Source organism: Leiobunum rupestre, chromosome 2, assembly GCF_980474605.1.
Source record: "Leiobunum rupestre chromosome 2, qqLeiRupe1.1.hap1, whole genome shotgun sequence".
Classification (NCBI taxonomy): Eukaryota; Metazoa; Arthropoda; class Arachnida; order Opiliones; family Sclerosomatidae; genus Leiobunum; species Leiobunum rupestre.
Genome location: NC_143385.1, coordinates 26,880,464 through 26,902,275, shown reverse-complemented (window position 1 = coordinate 26,902,275; position 21,812 = coordinate 26,880,464). Strand labels below are relative to the sequence as shown.

The window sequence follows — 21,812 nt, the reverse complement described above, 5'->3', positions numbered from 1 at the left end:
CACCTGTCGGGATTTAAAGAAACTCAGCCCATTGGGCTTTTTTTTAGTAATTTTGTGATATATATGCCCATAATTTTATATAGGCTCTTGCATATTTACTTAACGGATATCTAGTTTATAGATATTCTCACAATGAACCAAAAGAAACTAAGCTAATTTTGGAGAATTATAAGTACGGCCAGCAAGTCCTGGGGCTTGAGTCCTAGAGTTGTTCACTGCCTTTACACAATGATCATCAGACCCATACTGTCCTATGCAGCTGTGGTCTGGTGGCCAAGGGTTACTCTCAAAACGGTGCAGTCAGAACTGCGCACTCTTCAAAGGCTAGCTTGCGTTGGCATAACAGGAGCTATGAGAACAGCCCCAACTGCTTCTCTAGAAATTCTACTGAATATTCTTCCTCTACATTTGTTTATAGAGGAAGCTGCTACTTTTGGTGCCTATAGGCTAAACCAAAATGGGTGGCCAATAGTTGGGAAAAGAGCCACACTACGCTTATTAGGGATATTTCCAGTCAGTTACCTGTTCTCTCAATGGGTTCTGACAACATGGCTGCTAAACTTCGTTTTAATAAGCCTTTTGGCGTGTACTTCCCTAGCCGCACGGAATGGTCAAATGTTACCCTCGGTACCAGAGGGGATGTTGTCTGGTTCACTGATGGGTCTAAAACCCATCTAGGTGCGGGCGCAGGGATGTACTGCCTAACGACCAAGTACGGCTTCTACGAAAGCCTTGGAATTTACGCAAGTGTCTTTCAGGCAGAGATTTCTGCTATCTGCTTCTGTGTTGACTTCTGTCTTAAGAAGAACTATCGCGGGAAAGTTATCCAAATTTGTTCGGATAGCCAGGCTGCTTTAAAAGCTCTAAACCAGTCTAATGTTTCTTCTAGACTGGTTCTTAGCTGCTTGGATCTCCTTTCTAATCTCGGGACGCTTAATAAGGTTCAACTTTATAGGGTCCCTGGACATGAGGGGTATCATGGGAATGAAAAGGCTGACGTCTTGGCCAGGGAGGGTGTGATGGCTGGGTTTTGTGGACCAGAACTGTTCTGTGGTAATATGGAATGACAACAAACCAAATAAAGTAAACTGAATTAATTTATTAGTAATTAATGATTGAACATGTTACACCTATGGTGGCTGGCTTTAGACTGACTGAAAAACTGAATGCATGCAGGTTTGCCAGACCTGATAAAAACCATGACAAAAATGCACATAGTTTCAACTACCAAGTATTACACACAACATGCACTACATATTGGCTATGGCAAAGTTACCCAACAACACTCTCCCTTCTTTGACATACTTCTTATGACAGTCCATCTTCTTGTAAGTTTAATAATTTAACACAATTAATGAAGTTAGTTTTACATAACACTTTTGTAAAGATATCAGCAACGTTATTTTTTGATTGGACATATTTGAGAGTGAAGAGTCCTTCTGCTAACTTTTCTCGTACAAAATGATATCTAATATCTATATGTTTCTATTTATGTTTTTCCACACTATTTTGACTATAAAAGATTGCTGATTGGTTATCACAGCACAATTCCGGCTTTGGTAAATTAAGTGCAAAATGGTTTAGTTCGTTGATTATCTGTGTAAGCCACATAAGTTCTTTGACTGATTCAGAGAGGGCAACGTATTCGGCTTCCATAGTGGAAAGAGACACTGATTTTTGTTTTAGTGACCTCCATGCTACTGGGCAGTACCCAATAAAAAGAACGTAACCACTTGTCGATCGTCTGGTATCGCGATTGGAACTCCAATCAGAGTCGGAATACATAACTATCTTTATTTCTTGTTGTTGTCGTCGATATATAAGCCCGTAACTTGCAGTCGTAAGAACGTATCGCATAATTTGGCGTAGTCTGTTCCAATGAACTATACCAGGATTATTATTAAACTGGGATAGTGCAATGACTGTAAACATAATATCTGGTCTAGTCCTCTGAGCGAGAAAGAGGAGACAGCCTATTAGTGCCTGGTATTCCTTGGTGTCAACTTCCCCTGAGGTCTTTCGACAATCTTCTCTAGTTAAAATGATATTTGGGCTCATTGGGAGACTAACTGGTTCGTCCGCCTTGATATTGAATCGTACAGCAACCTGCTTGATATACCTTGTTTGGTTCAGTTTTAAACTATTATCATCACTCTGGGTGGCGAAATCCACGCCTAGAAGCGTTTTAATTGGACCCATACATTTAACTTCATACACCTTGGCGATTTTGTCTTTTATATCTTCCAGGATTTCGGTATTCTTTGCTATAATCGGTATATCATCAACATAAACGAGGATTATCGCTCGTCCTGGAATGCAATACACGCAATTGGTACCAAGTACCTTCTCGAATCCAAGTTGCTTAAAAGAACGATCCAATTCAATAAACCACTGCCTTCCGCTTTGAGGCAGGCCATACAGAGCTTTCTTGATCTTCAAGCAATAAATAGTCGGATCATGAGTTACGAAACCAGGAATTTGTCTCATGTAAATATCGCGGTCCAATTCGCCATAGAGATAATCATTCTTAACATCTAGCAATGAGTGCACCCAACCAAGTTGCACGACAAACAAGGCTACAAAAAATCGAATCAAACTAAAGTTGACTACGGGTGAGAAAGAATCATCGTAGTCCAGACCTTCCACTTGATTATAACCTTGCGCTACCAGACGAGATCGGTAACGGATAATGGTCCCTTCACTATTCTTCTTCACCACAAATACCCAACGGCATCCGACAATCTTCTTGTTCTGGGGTAGTGATACAGTCTCCATAACTTGTCGACTATTGAGAGTTTGATACTCATCCGCCATGGCCTCTTCCCATTTCACCTTCTCCGGTGAGGACATAGCTTCATCATAAGTTTGTGGGATAATCACATCGGCAAATAGTGCTGCTGGTGAATCCATTATTTCCGGTAATGAAGCTAAATTTGATGTACTGGATGATGGAGATTCGTAGTTCTTCTTCGAGAAGTCAAACAATGTGATGTCATGTGTTAGTCCCTTGCTCTGTAAGTACGCCATCACCTCATTTTTGGAACGAAGCCGTTTGCCTTCTGGATTCCTGTAATAAATATCAATCGCACCCGCAGTAGCGCCCTTTTGTCGTGTGACGACCTCATAGCTCCAATCTGCAGGCAGTGTCTTATTTTCTGGCAATTGTTCTTTGATTTCTTTGATGGTCGCCTCCGGGACTAATGGTTCATCACCTGTTTGTTGTTCTGGGTTGGTAGAAGTCGTTTGTTCCTCATCAGTACGAACTATTTCTGGATCGGTGATACAGGGCCACTGGAAAAATTCCTCTCCTCTCTTTATGTTACATTTCTCTACACCCAATATATTTTCGTCAAATGAGACATGTTTATTCTCTAGTACGTGATTGTCATTAGGAAACCATATTCTATATCCTTTAGTATGTAGTGCATATCCCACCAATACACCTTGTTTCGCTCTCTGTTGCAATTTGCTTTTACGCTTTTGTTTGGGGATGTGCATGAACGTCAGACAACCAATCCTTTTAAGGTGTCGGGCACTAGGTTTGTTACCACACCAGAGTTCTAATGGGGTGGAATTACCGAGTTTAGAATGCTTCAGATGGTTTTTAATGTAAGCTGATGTTGTGACTAGCTCAGCCCATAACTTAGTAGGTAACTTAGAATCCTCCAGGATAGCCCTGACCATATCCATCAACGTACGATTTATTCGTTCCGCAACACCATTCATGGCGGGTGAATATACATTAGTTTTTTCATGCCTAATACCCTCTCTACGGCAATACTTCTCTAGGTACTCGGCGCCAAAACTCCAAACCATTATCTGTACGGAGGGCTTTTATTGTGGTCCCTGTTTGTTTTTCCACCTCGGCTTTATAATTCTCGAAACAAGCAAAAACGTCACTTTTCTTGGCCAATATGTATATTTTAATAAATCTACTATAATCATCCACCAATGCTAGATAATAGCGAGCTCCTCCTAGGGATGTAACGGGAGACGGACCCCAGACATCAGCATGAACTAATTCCAATAACGTCTGACTTCGTATATTATCCAAACTTTTATGCTGTGTTTTAGTACTTTTGGCAATCTTACAGGGAATACAGGTCTGGAGTTCTCCCTTAATAGGATCAAGTCCTTGTAGCATGCTGTTGTTTGCCATATATTTTAGATCATACTCATTCACGTGTCCTAAACGGGCGTGCCAGAGCTCAATAGGCCGAAGAGTGTCTCTAATGTTATATGATGAGTTATAAGCCTCTGTTTCTTCGTCTGGTGGGCCTTCGACCAACACTTTTGTGTCAATGACATAAAATTATCTTTCAATTTGGCCTCAAATGCCACATGACCTTGGGAAAAATAACCCACTAACTTTGATTGTTCAAATATACCCTTCCAACCGGCGTTATCCATACATCGTCCGGACAATAAGTTTTTTCTCATAGAGGGTGTATGTATTACATTTCTCAAATGCATATAATTAATCTTATCTTCATAATGGACCTCTAACCATACAGATCCTCGCCCTTCGGCTTTAGTTTTCCCCTCTCCTACAGAGACCTCAGTTACATCACAAGATTCATAGGTATAGAACCAGTGTTTGTTATTGCAGAAATGGTGTGTAGCACCCGTATCAACTATCCATTCTTGTGTTGCGTCAGCAGTACAAAACGCTGTAGCAAATAAACCAGCTCTATTCGTATGATCTTTCTTTTTCTCCTTTCCCTTTAAGTAACTCTTCCCTTTGCCTTGACCTTTACAATCGGCAAAACAGTGGCCATACTTATCATAATTGTAACATTTCCCTTTAAACAACCTTCGATTGTCATTCCTCTTAGGTTCTTTACTTTTCGTGCTTTTCGTATTTACGAATAACGCATCAGAACCATCTACCAAGCTCTGTTCCTTGGCCACCTGGCGCCCATATTCTGCAAGCAACATTTTCTTTATTACCTTGGGTTTAAAATTGGAATCGGGAAATTGATATATTTGTAATGCCAAGGAATTATAATCATCTGGGAGTGACCCTATCAGCTGATACGATAGTTCATCGTCGTCTACAATCTTCCCTGCATTGGCCAGCTGAGTCTTTATATTATAAAGCCTGCCAATAAATTCTGCCATACTTTCCCCGGGTTGATATGCTGTTGAATAAAATTCTTTTCTCAATACAGCTATTCTAGCTCGTGTCTTAGGTTCAAATACGTTTGCTAACGCCGACCATATTTCAACAGAAGTGTCAGTCCCTTCAACAAGACTTCTTAAATTCTCATTGATACCCAATGCAATAACAGCATAGGCCTTGGCATCCCTTGCATTGAACTTATCTCTTTCAACCTGAGTACTAGATGCAACCGGGGCCCTTTCTGTACCATTTATTATTCCCCAATATCCATGGTGTTTTAACAGTTGTTCCATCTCATATTTCCAAGCCTTATAATTTAAAGAATCGAGCTTACGAACTTGTCCGGGAAAGATCATACCACCTTCCGCCATATTGGTTTTCAAGCAGACGCTCTTGTGCCGATTTTTTCGTATTTCTTGTATTTTCGTAGGTCTTGCCTTCTTTCCAAAAACTCGCAATATTATTAAATCATTCCACAACCACGCTCTGCTACCATGTTCTGTGGTAATATGGAATGACAACAAACCAAATAAAGTAAACTGAATTAATTTATTAGTAATTAATGAGTGAACATGTTACACCTATGGTGGCTGGCTTTAGACTGACTGAAAAACTGAATGTATGCAGGTTTGCCAGACCTGATAAAAACCATGACAAAAATGCACATAGTTTCAACTACCAAGTATTACACACAACATGCACTACATATTGGCTATGGCAAAGTTACCCAACAACAAGAACCCGCTGTCCCTATCCCCCGCGGCTTGATACGCAGCCTGGTCTCCCAAGTACATGACTACCCGTCAACTCGAGCTTTGGTCACTGCCAGCTCAACAGACATTTAAATCTTATTGGTATCAGCGATGACCCACTATGTAGAGCCTGTAAGGCCGAGGAGGAAACTGCCTCTCACATTCTTTGTAGCTGCGATTTTTATGCGGGTCAAAGGCTAGAGCATCTTGGGATGCATCAATTAGAAACTAACGACTTCTTTAATATGCCGACCAAAAATATTTCATAGGTCAGGGGTGCACAATGGACCTAGGGTCGAAGTGCATGGGTGGGCATTTATGCCTCCCCGCCCCCTATCAATTAAAAAAAAGTTTAAAAAATAGGTGGTTTTTTTTATATGAACCAAAAAGACAATGCAACTTTATAGATGAGACATCAGCCATAAATCCAAATTGGCGGGCTATGAAACAGTCAAAGTTTCATTATTGTCAATGAGTGGCTTGGTTTTCTAAGAGACACTGGCAGTGTAGCTTTTTTTGTAGAAAAGTCCAGGCCAGTGGATGAGGGAAAATTGCATTGAAAAGCTAAAACAACTAAATATAATTAAGTTTTCAATAAAATTTACGGTTAATATTACATAGATCACTAAAAAATGTTAATAATATTTTCAAGGACCCGGGTAACTACAGAGGCATATCAATCCTGCAAGCATTATCCAAGGCATCAGAACGATGTGCGTACAATCAGATTTTAGAGTACTGTTTCAATAACGACATATTCTACCACATGCAATTCGCCTTTCTCCCAGGCCATTCTACAATGACATGTACCCTGAATTTACATGAGCGCATCATACAGAAACTCGAAGCTGACAAATATGTCCAAAGCATTTGATAGTGTCAAACACAACACTTTAATTGAAATATTAAAGAGGATTGGTCTTGAAAATGCATCACTGGATTGGTTTAACTCCTACCTTAGTGAACGAACGCAAGCAGTATCAGTCAATGGGAACACCTCTAAACCACTATTGGTCAAAACCGGAGTTCCCCAGGGTAGTGTGCTCGGACCGCTACTCTTTAACCTATACACTAGTGATAACCACAAAGCCTTAATTACATCATCAATAATAATAATAATAACATAAAAAAATCTGCTTTATGATCTTTTCACCAAAAACAAATCACATCAATTATAACGGAGCTGCCAAAAATGGAAATTCTGAGGGTTAATACATTTAAATACCTGGGTCTAATCTTTGACGATGAGCTTAAATGGTCTTGTCACATTGACTATACATTCACCAAAGTAAAACAAAAGTTCTGGCTATATTTAAACCATATATATCAAGCCTCAACCAAGAAACCCTCTGTATCTTGTATAATGCCTTGGTGCAATCAGGGTTTGACTATGGTGATATATTTTACAATGCCGCACCCAACACAAATCTGAAGAAACTACAAACCTTGCAAAATAATGGAGCCAGAGCTATACTACATATACCCCCAAGATCTTCTGCATCAGAAGCAAGAAAGGAGCTAAGTTGGATGAGCTTACAGCAAAGAGCGAACTACCACACCTTACTACTAATGTACAAAATCCATAACAAAAAATTCCCCAGATATGCTTTAGAAATATTCCCTCAATCAAAACCATAAGTACGTCACAAGAAACACTAATATTAACTTTAATACTCAGAGTTACCTTAATTCATTTAGTAAAAAAAGCATAAGAGTAAACGGTATAAGGTTATAGAACTCACTCGGAGGAAGTCCTAAAAAGTCAGAACTCTTTTAATATTTTTAAAAAGACCTAAAAAATTGTATAATTGAAAATTGGTGACAAAATTGTATTCCTTTCTTTGGTTGTTAATTTTAGATTCAATTTAAATTAATAACACGTACCAGTATCTAACTGATAGGAATATCCTGAAATAAAGCTTTTTTTATTATTATTATTATCCCTGAGTACTACAATGAGCTTGGCCAAAATTAAGAGCCTAAATTAAAATATTTTTACTGCCTAACTAGCCGAATATCTGGCAACTACATTTCTGTGTTAAAATATTTTTTAATTTCCTGTAGGATAAATAAGCCACTAAATTCACTTCTGTCCAGGCCGGAATTTTCCACTTTGACGAAAATCACTGACTTTAAAAATATATCTAAGAAATCAGGGAATTTCATTTCAAACATGATCATCTTACTAAATATTAAGTTAAAAATTGAGAAACTGTCTTAAAAAAAGTCAGTTAAAATAACTTGACCTCGTAAACAAAAACATGGAAGAGTTTATCTAAAAAGAGTGTAGGAGCTAGAACTTCAGTATTTCAGTTCCATTTTAATAACGTCAGTTAATTTCCTTCGGGCTGACACCATTTGTTAATTAAAAAAAAGTTAATTTCCTTCAGTATCTACTTAATATTTCAAGTAACATATCCACATTTCAATTTTCAAAAATGTAAATATTAGTTTATATAAAAATTTAGGGCTGAAATAATAACAACATCATATATTACCTATATTCTAGTTTTATTCAATTTAAATTTGAAGCTACAATTTTAATTTAATACAGCAGAGTATGTCATGGTGTTTACATCAACTTTGTGTATGTTCCCAACCCTATCCATAATTACCAAACTGACTATAGGATCTAGAGGCGGAAGTGTTTGGATTAATAGTTTTAAATCTAGCTGTTTTACATCTTTATCAATATATTCTAAATGATGCAGCCACATCCCTGTCAAATTTCTTATTTCAATTAATCTAATACCGGAAAACCATTCTATTTTATTAGCTTTAAATGTTGGAAAAGTAATAATTGAATTAAACGAAGCTTCAGTTAACATCCACTTGTGATGATAAAGCAAGAGTGCTTGGGATCGGATCCAATATGAACCATCTCCACATTTTAGACACTTTTCCTTAGGAGTGGGCCAATTATCAGTTGCAAATTTTGAGGGATTAATTTTGAAATCCCAAGATAAGTTGTAAGTTGGTGATTGAACGGTTTTGTTTAAACACACACAACAAGAATCTCTGCTAGTTTCTATAAGTTCTCTTCTAAATTCGTGAAATCCAAGACCCATTATACCTTTCTTAGAGTGACCAAGATCAAATGCATGTCCAAGCTCGTGAAGTGTTGCGCCTAGGCCAGATGAATAGCATGCCCAATTTACTCCTCTAAAATGAATAAAAGTTTAATATTAGACTAGTATAATGTAATAGTACCAAAAAATCCATAACTATGAAAGTAATATTTAACTTTATATACAATGTTTAATACCATTTGTTTTTATCAAAAGTAACATAAGACCCAAAAGTGTGTCAGAACGGTATAGTAGTATGTCTACGGGCGAGTAAACCGGAGAGAAAATCGCGCCAGGGACTAGACTAAATATAATGTTGCTAGTACTATTCCAACTAGTAGGTTATGTAGTCTATAGTGTGACTAGGTCTCACTAGAAATTTTAATAGGCGCGAAGGTACATCTGACACACTTTTGGGTCTTATGTTACTATTGATTTTATACTTAGTATGTAAATTTTCTGCCTTGATATTACACCCGTAATCAGTCATTTTTAAAAAAAAATCATTATTTATCAAGTCAAATTTACAAATGACTTTGAGGAACCCAAGGGGCATAGTGATAGCGTTATTTGTTGGTTATATTTAGAGTAATTAAACAGGTCCATTTGCATTGCCCCTGTTCTAGGAGACGGTACTGTGGAATTCAAATAAATATCCCTTACCAAAAATAAGTTGGATTTCAGTTTGTATTTAGTTTGTTAACACATTATTAGTTGATATTGAGTTGGTATTAAGTAGGCTCAAGTTGTCAGCATATTTCAAGTTACTATTAAAGGGGTAATAAGTTGTTATTCAGTTGGTAGGAAAATACTGCTTTTGCTAAGTTTATAATTAGTTGGTTTTTAGTAGTCAGGAAATTACATAATATTTTTAAGTTGGTTTTAAGATGTTTCCCTAGTAGGATTTAAGTTGCTTTTAAGTAGTTAAATGTAAATGTTGATTCTGGTTTAGTTGGAAATAAGTTGATTAATAAAGAGGATTTAAGTTATTTTTAAGTATACTTAAAAATGCCTATAGGCATTTGTCCCAAATACAAACTGAAAACCAAGTTGATATACAAGTTGTCCTAAGTGGTTTTTATCCAACTTATTTTTTGGTAAGGGATAGCTGGTAACCATGCAGCGTCACTAGGTTCAAGGTTCGAGTCTCCGCATGTGACAAAATATTTATAGTAAAAAATTTAAAACTATGAAAACACTTTATAATGTACAAAATTATAATCATGATTTTAACATCAAGTTTTGAGACATTTCAAAAATTAAAATTTCCGTCTTGTCAGCAGATGAATTTGAATCAGTGACAAGAACGACCTTCCAAACAAGTGTACACTACAAGTAAACTATTCCACAATGTTTTAAAATGTGTATAAAAAGTCGTTGCTTGTCCGCCACAGCTATATAGTTTCATGGGACAATTCTGTTACACAATTTCATTAAGCTTTCAAACTTCCCCCTTAAGGAGTTTATTATAGACTTCTGCTATTACGTATAATTTGGAAATAAATTCCATTGTGAGGTGTTGTCCATAAGACTAAACCTTATGTAATTGCTGAAAAATTGAACAATTTGAAAGCAAATTATGACAATTTAAATCTTTCATTCCAGTGGTTTTAAAAGTAAGATGTTTGATGGGGGATCAGCAAATTTCATGCTTTTGTAGCTAGCTTGTGTTTTAGTTGAACGGCCAGTAAGAGCTATTTATATTGCCTTGTGAAAGTTTGACAGCTCTATAGTGATCAAGATTTCCGCTATAAACTTTTAATGTTGTATTTGCCTCAATCTGCTATCAATCTTTGTGCGTTCCACTTATGCTCTCTAAACCAAATTGACCATTTCAACATATCAATGGATCCATAATGCTCAGAGCAATTTTTCGCTCTTTCCTTTTTAGATTGAGAAAAAAATCACTTGAATCTTTGAACATGTTTGATTTCTCTCTCAATTAGAGTGAAATCAATTACAACAAAGACTAATTTAGAGTTAATCTGGAGTCAAACGGAAAATGCAATTTAACCCGGCCCAGCTGATTATTATTAGTGTCAAAATGGATTGGTGAGAGAATATTAGCACTAAAACAATTTATTACAAAGATAATACTTTTCCTTAAAGTACTTTGGCCATTGATAATGATCATTTGTTAAGATGATTTTTAGTGTTGTTCCCAATCTCCTTCATGCTCGAAAAATAAGCTCCTTCACTTAAAAAAAGAGCAAATAACTCCGGTTCCCTAAAGCTCAAGTGGAAAGAAAATTAGCTCATGATTCTGGCAGTTCATCTCAACATAAATAATTTCATTCTTGGCCTTTAATTTTAAGTAATTAGGATACTGTACGTGTTTAATCTAACACCAGTTTTCTCTAAGTTACCAGCTGGAGCAAACTTAAATTTAACATACCAAAACAAAAATCATAAAAATTTTCCCAACCTGTTACAGCTATCATCCATGAACTTCATTCTGTCTACTTGTGTATCATCTGTTAAACAGAAGGAGAGCTCTTTTAGGTTTGAAGCCCAAGTGTGTAAACAACCAGTTCCAAACAGAGCCAACCCTCCGCCTCCTAAAGCCACATGACCTTTAGTATTCGCCAAAACTTCTGCGTGATTTATTGGTGGTTCTGGAGAATTGCATTGATAAATGGTTCCTGATAGAAATGCCAAAAATTTGCAAGGTGCGTCTTGACTAAGAGATGAAGACATTAACTCAGTGGCAAAATGAACCCATAGTTCTTCACTGTTCATGGCATATATGTCTTCCAATTTCAGTTTTGAAGTAAATACATGACAAACTACTTTGCCATCATTTTCCTCAAGTTTAAAACACTTCCTTTTCAAGCCATGATCTCTCATCTTTTCAGCCATTACAGTTTGTACTAAAGTTGCGGCTAGCGAAATTTTTTGTTTAGCAGCTTCAATATCGTTTCTTTGCGAAGCAGGAGACTGAAATGAGCCGTCACTGTTGGAACATTTTATGTAGACCAGTTTAACAATTGTTGGGAACTCCACTGGACGATACAAAATTGAAATTTCTCTTTTAATTTCTCCAAATTGAAAGTTAATGTTATTAGTGCCAATATTTAATTGTATGACTGCTTTGAATTTATTGTTGATTATTGGCCAAGAATTTGGACCACTATCGAATTTAGTCGACACTAAAATTTGTTCTTCTTGAAAGTTAATTAGGGTGTGGTTATTTGATAATGCATGGATTTTACCATAAATGATAACAAGAGAGTGATTAACTATTTCTCCATCTACCAGATTTGTAATTTTTATATGTGGAAGCATTTTGTTTGGATCGTGGATCTACTGAATGGAACAAGATGTATATTTCAGTGTGGAATTACTGTTGAATGCGCTATTTTCTTGTTCTTTTATAAACCAGTCTGGAAGTGCACTGTTCCATTCAGCTGGTGGAGAATCACGCATTTCCCATACATCATTATTCTGAGAAGCTTTTATTCTTTGTTGATATCTTTGCACTTCGCTCTCAATAACGGAGTTCTGAAAATCAATAATTACATATTATGCACGGTTGGCTGGTTTAAAATTTGCTTTAAACCTTGTACCCTAGATTAAAAATCACTCCCTTGAGCATAGTCAATAGCAGCTACCCACTTCCTGTTGGATAGTTAACATGAATAATCAACAATAGATAGTACAATACAGCAACCAATGGAGCCCTATTTTTCTTACCGGAAGTGGGTAAGTGCTTCGTTACAAAACCATGAATGAGAGTCTGTTTAAACCAAGTGGTTTATGACTTTGACTTTTTGTTTAAAATTTTTTTCAACTTTCTAGAAAACATAGTTTTTGAAAAAAATTACTTTTTCGAGCAAAAAAAACACCCTGTATACACCAGAGGTCACAATATGTAGAAATGGAAGGGACCAAATCAAACAAGAAGCAAACAGTACAGGGTACCACAAGGGAGCATTCTTGGGCCCCTTCTATTTGACATATGCACTCGGAATATACATAAAGATATAGAAAGCGACAATCACATCTAGCCAGGACTTAATCAGACTGAAAGATCAAGCAGAATTTGACTTTAAAAAACTTGAAAACAATCTAACTCAAAAGGAACTTATAATGAACAAAGACAAAACAAAGTGCACGGTCCTGGGGGGTGTCACGAAACACTGCCGCCGCCCCGGGGACCCAGCCTTCTTAAGCCGCCACTGATGTCGATATGGAATAATTTGCCCCAATGCCCCTTGAACTTAAACAACGTGATAACCCCAATCCTTTAAGAATAGTGTTTTAGAAAATCTGATAAACCTAATGCAAAACCTGAATAATTTGCATATTTAATGAACTGTTCTAAAAATCTTGTATTTTTTCCGGTTTGAAATTTTCTGTCATTGCATCTAATTCATTTTAATAGTCAGCCTAATTTTAATTTAACCGGACCCTACTGTAAATCAGCTCTAGCTGAATAGGTGCTTCCAAAAAAAAGCTTTTTATTATTATTATTATTATTATTATTACATTAATTAGTGAATTAATTTTGTTCAAATGTAGAACAGTGTGTAGTAGAGCCACAATTCACAATAAAAAAAACAATACCGCACCAAGAAGAGGTGGTTGTCCGTGTCAGGCATGAGACTGACTTGCACTCATTTGTGCAAATGCGCACCTGGAAAAGTCCCCTGCTCAAACAATATGACCAATTCACAGCTTCCAGATAAAGTAAATGGACCACCGCTGAAAACCTTCTTGTCCTAAATTTACTTAATATTGTTTATTTTTCTCCTTCTCTATTTTTCAACCAAAATTAGACCCTGATTTCATTTAACAGCCGGCTGTGGTTTAAAAATTTAACCTTCTTCCTATCGCAAATTCACAAGAGGTTCTCAAACTTCTCTTCTTCTTCAAAAACGCCAAGACAGAGAGGATTATCATGTCTACCTAAAAACTATTTGCAATAGTGCACTTGGAGCACAAGTGCCTCACTGCCCCTTGACCGGATGTGGGGTTTTTCCTAGAAGCGTCCATTTAGAGACTCCATGTCAAACATTCTTTTGCGAAGTTCTACCCAAAATACCTAAATGGACTCTACTATCTTATCTGCCTGGCAAACATAACCACCTGAGTATGAACAACACTCTTATAGGTCCGTTTCTACCCTGGCCTAAAACTCTATTTTTATTTAAATAGGTGGTGATATAGTTCCTTTAAGCCAGGTTATATTAATCATAAAGACTTGGGTACAAGTTGAATTTTCATTTAACGCAAAGGACATACATTGAAAACATATTTGATTAAAAGTATAGTCAATTTGCTTTTATACTTCACAATCCTTGGGTAAATAATTTTAGCTTTTCTTAAATCAAAATGTTACCCTAATTAATTAAGACTAGCAATAGGTTGATAACAGCCAATAAAAATATTTCACATACCAAACATTTTTCATCTTTCGTGCGTCTATACTTCATACAATTGTCATAATCAATCTTCCAGATATCGCAGCTTAAAGATTTACCATAAACAAAATGCTGGTGAAATCGTGCTTTTAAACCTTAAAAGATATAACACAGGTAAATAACCCAACAAAATAACACTTTATTGCTCATCTAGACTACAAACTTGTGCAATCATCTAGCTCTTCTTTGTACCACTCACAAGGGCGAACCTAAAAGAGACGTTACATTAAAATATTTTGTTTCTAATTTAAGCACTACACGTCATAGCAGCAATATAATTATCTTTCACATGTGTCAGAAATCATTTAATTTAAATCAAGTTATTTTTAAAAAAAATACAGATTTAAATCACCTATTATACTTTAATGTATTTATGAAAATGTACAAAATCACACTGTCCATCGCATTTTCAATTACGAGAAAACTAAATTAATTTTCGTTTTTAAATAGCAATTAAATTTAATGGAAATTTTAGTTTACATTACCGTTTCACTGAAATTATTAATCAATTTATCAAGTATAAGAGACATAAAAGGTTTAATAAATCAATCAAATCAAAAAATTTAAAGCAATAAAAATTCGATTAAAATAAAATAAATTTTATTTAAATAAAACCAATCAACCACCCTGGATATATTTTGCATGTAAAATATTTACTGCCTTGTTATCATGGTGAATGTGTGTAGTGAGTTGTAGAACGGACATGTAATAACTTATTTTAAGTTTTAGGTATTATGCCAAAGCTACGTCACTCAACACAGCTATCTATATAAGCTTGGAATTATTTCAATTGGCTGCATATCCAGGGTGACCACTGAAAAACCTCAAAACATTTATGGGAATATAGGAAATTCAACAGTTGACTTATAGGAGAATATAGGAGTATTATCTTTGATAATATAGGGACATATAGGAAAATTTGCATAAATAAAATTTAAATTTATTTTAAGCAGACGACGATATTCTTAATTCCGTTCAGTGCCGTTCTTTGGAGAAGCAGTTTACATTTTATCTGCATGCATGATTTTTAAAAACCTTGACATTTTATCAAAAGGATTTGGTACATCTGTATTTATGAAAAGCGAACTAGGCACGAGGGAAATTCGAAAAAACCGCGCGAAATACAAATAATATCTAATTACAGGAAAATATAGGAAAAATGGTTAAATTACAGGAAAATAAAGGAAAGCATTGAAATATAGGAAAAATTATAAAAGAAAGGAAGAATGGTCACCCTGCATATCTCATGACACATGTATGGGACACAAATATAATCACGATTATAAATGTTTTATAGCCAAACCATAAAAGAGTACGTCAGAAAAAATTCTTAAGGCTTTTTCCAGGCCAAGATTATTTTAAGCACTATCCAAATTAATTAATTTTTTAATTTAATTTATCACATCCATTTTCTCAGTCAGGCTGGTTCTCATTAGTTATCAGAGTAGAAATGTTTCAGATGCCCTTCCTTGTTCATATTTAGACGCGAGGGGGTTTCGTGTTGAACTAAATCTTGATTGCGCAATAGCTCTGAAAATCAGTTCTTTAATAATTTGTGCTAACTGACACGCTTATTGTTATTATGTTACTTATGTTAAAACTTAAAATTCAAGATTCGGTATGATATGGAAAAGGAAAGAAATTAAACATCACAATCCTTTTATAAATCAATAGAACGAGCGTTACTCAACCAAAGCAAGAACATATTTACATATTCATAATCCTGAAGAATGACTATTTTGAAAAAATTTTTTTTTGCTCCCAGACCACCCGGGCCGTGCAAAGACATTTCGGGCCACAGGACAAATTACATTGTCGGGGGCCCTTCGAACTGAAATTAGCAAGGAGGGGGTGTGCTGGTTCCCTATTATACCCTTAAAAACATGCTTCCAGGCCCTTTTACCCTTGTGCCGCGGGTATTTAGCCCCTTATGCATGGCCCTGAAAACATCCTTAGGTCTGCCAGTAACCTCTTTCCCTTAAGAGTCAATCAAATTGTAACGGATTAATAACCTTTATACTAAAAATTATAGATAAACCATGATAGATGGCGTTAGAAGTGAGTCTATGTAAATAAAATAAACTTAGATAAGGAAAGATAAGGGGTGAAAGGACAAAAGATAAGGTAAGGGGTAGAGTTGCCAGAGGTACGACCTGGATCGTATTTGTATGGTAATTGAACACTCTGAACAATATACGATCCAAAGGCTGGATCATACGGTCCAGAGCACGATCTGTTGTAAAAACTGTTACTTTAGAGCGGAAACCTTCATATATATCTAAATATTGCGGTGATCATTGATCTCAAGTAAAGGTTATCTCCCAGATTCCGCGCTACCACTTCCAAACAAGCTCTTGTGGTTTGCTGGCGGAGTTATAATTGACGTCACAAATTGGAAATATTTCCAAAATATTTTCTCTAGTGTTTTTAGTACCTAAAATGAGCTAAAGTATACAACATAAAAGGTTAAACAAACTGTTTATTATTATCTTTAAATAACTTTTGGGCTTAATTGACTTGTTTTCAGCTGTACCATCCTTCTTAATCTAGAATGATCTGAATCAAAACTCTATACGATAATCTAGAGCTTGGAATCTGGCAACCTTGCTAAGGCGTGTGTATATATATAGGAACCTTTCCCATTGTTACCATCATGGGTTATGTCTCCAGTATAATTTTTTGTGGTTTTTGTTGAAGATTACAATAAACGACTTTTTTGTGTATATATAAAAAAACCATCCAATACGTTACAATGTTTTTTTCTCAAGGTTATGTCAGATAAGAATCTGCCCTTGTTTTTTATTGTATAGTATATATACTCGCCTGAAACTGACTTTAGCAGTTCCCTTAGCTGAAACTCACTTCGCTACCAGTTCATTTAATATGTTGTTTTGATAAATAAATTACTCTCATATTTTAATTATTGTTTCGAGTCATTTCACCACTCTGCTGGTTATTGAGATTAAAAACCTCAATAGTTTTAATTTTTAGTATAAAATGTAGTTAGTTGGTAATAATAAAGAAGCTAAGTTTAATTTTAAAAATATCTGCACTATTTTTTTCACCAAAACCAATAATACTCCACTGGGCCTGTATCCCAAAACCCCAGTTACTACAAAATTATCTCATTGGTTCCTTAAAACTTACGTCTTCCAATGAGATAGAGCCCCTTGCACATGATGTTTTCCCTGTGAATCAAATCAACATAGTCATTCTCCCCAATTATAAAAAAATATATATTCTGAACAAGAGTATGTCATCATTAAAACACTGCAAACAAATCAGAAAAACAATTTTTGTCTTATATATTTTAAATTATCGCATTAAAACATTTTTGCTAATCCAACTTGGACAAAAGTGTCAGAGTTGAAACAGTTTGATAAGAAAATGAACATGAAAATAATGGTTATGTTATTTATGCAACTAGTTATTTCAGAAAAAAAAATACCATCCATGCTTTTGGATCAACTGGTCTCGATGGCTGTTTTTCATGAGACTCAATTATATTGCTTTCAACTTCACAGGGTGGTGTAGATGAAATATCTAAAACCATAAAAATAAATAAATGAGCGACCACCATCTAACAACAAAGAAGAATGCACTCTGAACAAAAATGCATAAATACTCTGATAGGGTTAAAATTAACTTCTACTTAAACAAGATTTGTTATGTTCTGTTTAATTTATTACTTTTTCTTTGCACAGAAGCCATTCATGCCTGGCTTAGTAATCTGTCATTACTAAAGAAATCTATTATCTCAAGGCTTTTGGCCTTTATAATTTGATTTGGAATATATTTTTAATAAGGGCAAGTTGCTGCAGAATTTTCATTTAATAAGTTCAAAAAATTTCCCTCGAGTATTCTTGGCCTGTGTATGTTGCGATGGTAAGGCATTTAGATCAGCCATGACATTAAGACAGCAAAGGTGGTTACATGATTGCGATTTGTGACGTGAAACTATGTCATGATGGCCAGGGCTTAGCTATGATGTATAGCTATGACTTTACGAGCAAGCAGCTAATACCAAAATCTTTCATTTTAGCTATGCTTAACCAACATCATTTGACATGGTTTTTACTTGATAAATAATGCTGGTTGAAAGGGAAGAAAATGAAACGCAGTTTTAGGTTCTACCTATCCGTAAGTTTCTTACTATTGTCACAAAACAAGATCCCATTGAAAAACTTCAAAAATAGGGTTCATGAGTAATTATATACAATAAAAACACTTCTACAGAGATTATTTCTATGGAATGTGCTGTTGACCTTTTTACCAGTGAGTTTTTTCAAGAACACATTCAGGAAACTAAGAATATTTCTTCAATTTCCTATTGACACATTACTGTATTTAAATAATAATAAAAAGCTTTTATTTACGGATATTCCGATCAGTTTTACATAAGAGTACAGTTTAACTTGCATAAAATTTTACTTAATATATTTTTCCTTTTCTATTAATGTAATTTCTCAGGTCATTTTTAAACACATTAAAAGTAATACATTACAGATGCCTGACAGCACTTTCTAGAATAGGCAGTAAAGGGATAGCAGTCAGCAAAACCCAGGTGAAAGCTATGTATTAGACTTCTTTAAAACATTAAAATTAGTGGTTATGGCTCTCGTATTGTAATTATGAATCGTATTAAGGGGGGGTTCAAATATATCTAAAATATAGGTTGGACATTCCTCATGTTAAATTTTAAACATTAACAGAAGGTGGTAATTCGCTCTTGGTTGCAAATTCATCCATTCAAGTTCGCTCCTTGCTGTAGTTGCTGATCTTGTAGGCTTCCATAGAATCGTTCTGGCACTGTTATTTTGGACAGTTTGCAACTGGTTTAGTTTTGAGTTAGGCCCAAAATTGTAAAAAATATTTTAGAAACTGTTCCCTCCTTGTCTCATATATAGATAGTGTTCGTACAGGGACCCCGACCCCGACCCCGAAAGTCGGGGATCCCCGACTTTTGTCCCCGACCCCGACTGTCGCAAATCAAGTCGGGGTTTTCGTAGTGTAATTTTAAATTTTCGCGCCGACGCACCCCGCTAAATCCTAAAAATATAAAATAGATAGGTTCCTTCTCTCTTTTTTTTCGTGGGCGACAATAGAATGATCCGAATGACCTTTGGCTGATGCCGCTGACGTAGCTCTCGCCTGACGCTTGACTCCGACTTGAGTCACTTTTTAAGTTTTAGTTTCATAATTGCCGTTGTTTCAGACTCTCTCAGTCTCAGCTAAGGAGTGTGGAGTTACAACGTTTGGAAATAACTTGTGAATTTATAAAACAACTTATTTAAACAATTACAATGCCTAAGCTAGAGACCTCTATTTTAAAATCTACCTATCTTATCTATTTTTTCTATAGTCCTAGTCGATAATTCAAAATAACGGTAAAAAAAGCCGCCGATCAGTTTTGTAAAATATTTTCGGTGGCGTAATCGTCGGCCATTTTTGGTATGGAGATACAGGCCAGAAGGCAGGCAAGGCTGCCATATTTCGATAGATCGAAAACAACCAACTCTCTCAAATGTTTTTGTTTCGAAAACGAAAATTTTGCTGCATAGCTATCGACTAAGACTATTACTAATAGTCCCTAGGCTCAAAGGCTGGCTTACACAAGATACACTATCTAATCTTAACCCGTAAAATTGGGGTATTTTTATAATTTTTCTATTCTTAATAAATATAAAGAATTTACCATCCCCGACCCCGACTTTATTTTAACCCCGTACGAACACTATATATAGATTGTATGATGGGAATGCCCTTCTAAAAATGTAGATGTTCCTGGCTTCAGCGCTTCTCTGGCATAAAATTATTACTATAAATAATGTGGTTGTCTAGTTATATTGTTGTTATGACGTGTTTTGTCTCCTTTTCATAGCCCAGTACTGCGTCCTTCGGCTTTCAATTTATTAAGTTTCATTTCAATTTCAACATTTTAAATAACATTTGATGATTTTTAGTAACCAAATGCCTAAAGCGTACGTTATTGGGAACATTTTGAAAAACCTTCCTTAGTGAAAGTGGATTCCAAAGTTTTGTGTGAAAAAATTCTGTTAGAGGGTGATGAATATGAATTTCACTAATTTATTAAAGACTGCCTAGCCCCAAACCCTGACTTGATTTATTTAGTATTAGTTTTTCCACGAGCTAATTTTGCAACTTATGAACATTACCTATCTCTGGTCATGTAGAAATAGACAAATAGGGAACAGATAAAATTTTCATGACTAGTGAATAATAATCGACAAACTAATTAAATGTAGCATTATCAGTCTTCGCATTAGTGGTCAAAATGTTGAACATTAGCTTCATGGATAACGTACTCAAGTTTACCAAAAGTTTAACTTAAAATAATGGTTATAAAATAAATTATCATATTACCCATTCTCCATTCCCTCAAGTTAGTTTCTAAAATGCTTTAAATAACATGATAATAAGTATATAAGAAGTAGCAAACTAGCGATAGTTCGGCGAGCCGAAGGGTTTGCTCTTCACAGAAACGAATGCAGACTACAATATGATTTTTTTATGAAAGGTAAGTCTGGAAATAAGGATGTTTTCAAACATTCACTAGCGAAAGTGAAACTTCAGGAAAGATGCTCCACTGCGCGTACTGCTACCGCTGGATTCACATGCTGTGCTGTAAAATCAGGGCGAATGCCAACGTCTACGGCCTCTGGGCTGGTAACATAGATATTAGAAATGTATATAAAGGTCTAGATAAATTTCGGGGCGTCTAAGCCTAACATAAAATACGGAATTGACACCTAGCAGACACCGAGGAAGGCACGTGACCTAGAGCGCGAGCTCTCTTAGCATTTTAGTACTAAGTGCTTGACCTTTCCGCAGGCCGTAGTCTTTAGACACCATCTGTTGGTGACTTTTAGTATAATTTTTAAGCAGGAGACAATGACGATAGCACGAGCTTTCTTACCGATAGATAGCGCCTTATAAGGATAGCCTGCAGAAATTACGCGTTTCTGCTAGCTATCACCTCCGTATTCACTCCCTTTGAAATATTTTATCTAGACCTTTATATACGTTTCCTATATCTATGGCTGGTAAAGGATGTGTAGATCTACCATTCAGCCTCCACAAAAAACTCCTCCTGTTCGAAAAGCATCAAGCCTCCTTGTTTAAGCGGATTCAGTCTCTTGAAGCTGAGAACAAAGAGCTTCGCCGAATTTGCTCTTTCATGCCTCAGCAGCCAATCCACCCCCCGCCTCCTTCTTTTGCGGAAATCGCGTCTGGGCCTGTTCTGCCACTTGGCAGTACTAACGCCCGGCTCTCCCAACGATGTCCTCTTGCTGACGAGCAGCTCCTTCAGACACCTGGGCATTCTCGGGAGCAGCCCTCTCATGTTCGTCACCCTCCTCAACCGCGTCCTCGAAAGGACTCGGAACTGCGGGGTTCTCCCTGCTGTACACGAATCTGTGCTCCATCA

At 36.0% G+C, this 21,812-nt stretch overlaps 2 protein-coding genes across 2 annotated transcripts; both read right to left on the bottom strand.

Moving 5' to 3' along the window:
• Positions 1–8,364: 8,364 nt before the first annotated feature.
• LOC149956664 (uncharacterized) lies at positions 8,365–12,227 on the bottom strand. The gene is made up of 2 exons (XM_090165498.1): positions 11,368–12,227; positions 8,365–9,036 (listed from the first exon to the last, which is right to left on the bottom strand). The coding sequence occupies exons 1-2, from the start codon at positions 12,225–12,227 to the stop codon at positions 8,415–8,417; spliced, it is 1,482 nt and encodes a 493-aa protein (XP_090021624.1). The 3' UTR covers positions 8,365–8,414.
• An 18-nt stretch (positions 12,228–12,245) lies between these two features.
• LOC149956663 (synaptic plasticity regulator PANTS) lies at positions 12,246–20,957 on the bottom strand. The gene is made up of 5 exons (XM_090165499.1): positions 20,750–20,957; positions 17,814–17,908; positions 14,529–14,574; positions 14,342–14,460; positions 12,246–12,443 (listed from the first exon to the last, which is right to left on the bottom strand). The coding sequence occupies exons 1-5, from the start codon at positions 20,751–20,753 to the stop codon at positions 12,246–12,248; spliced, it is 462 nt and encodes a 153-aa protein (XP_090021625.1). The 5' UTR covers positions 20,754–20,957.
• Positions 20,958–21,812: the final 855 nt, after the last annotated feature.

What these genes read in the sequence shown, in the direction of transcription:
- LOC149956664 (XM_090165498.1), bottom strand. Translation starts at nt 12,227, where the DNA reads ATGCTTCCACATATAAAAATTACAAATCTGGTAGATGGAGAAATAGTT. An exon ending in ATGGATGATAGCTGTAACAG is followed by an intron (nt 9,037 to 11,367) that starts GTTGGGAAAATT and finishes TATTCATTTTAG; the next exon opens with AGGAGTAAATTGGGCATGCT.
- LOC149956663 (XM_090165499.1), bottom strand. An exon ending in TTGATCCAAAAGCATGGATG is followed by an intron (nt 14,575 to 17,813) that starts GTATTTTTTTTT and finishes CGTCTCTTTTAG; the next exon opens with GTTCGCCCTTGTGAGTGGTA. An exon ending in AGAGCTAGATGATTGCACAA is followed by an intron (nt 14,461 to 14,528) that starts GTTTGTAGTCTA and finishes ATATCTTTTAAG; the next exon opens with GTTTAAAAGCACGATTTCAC.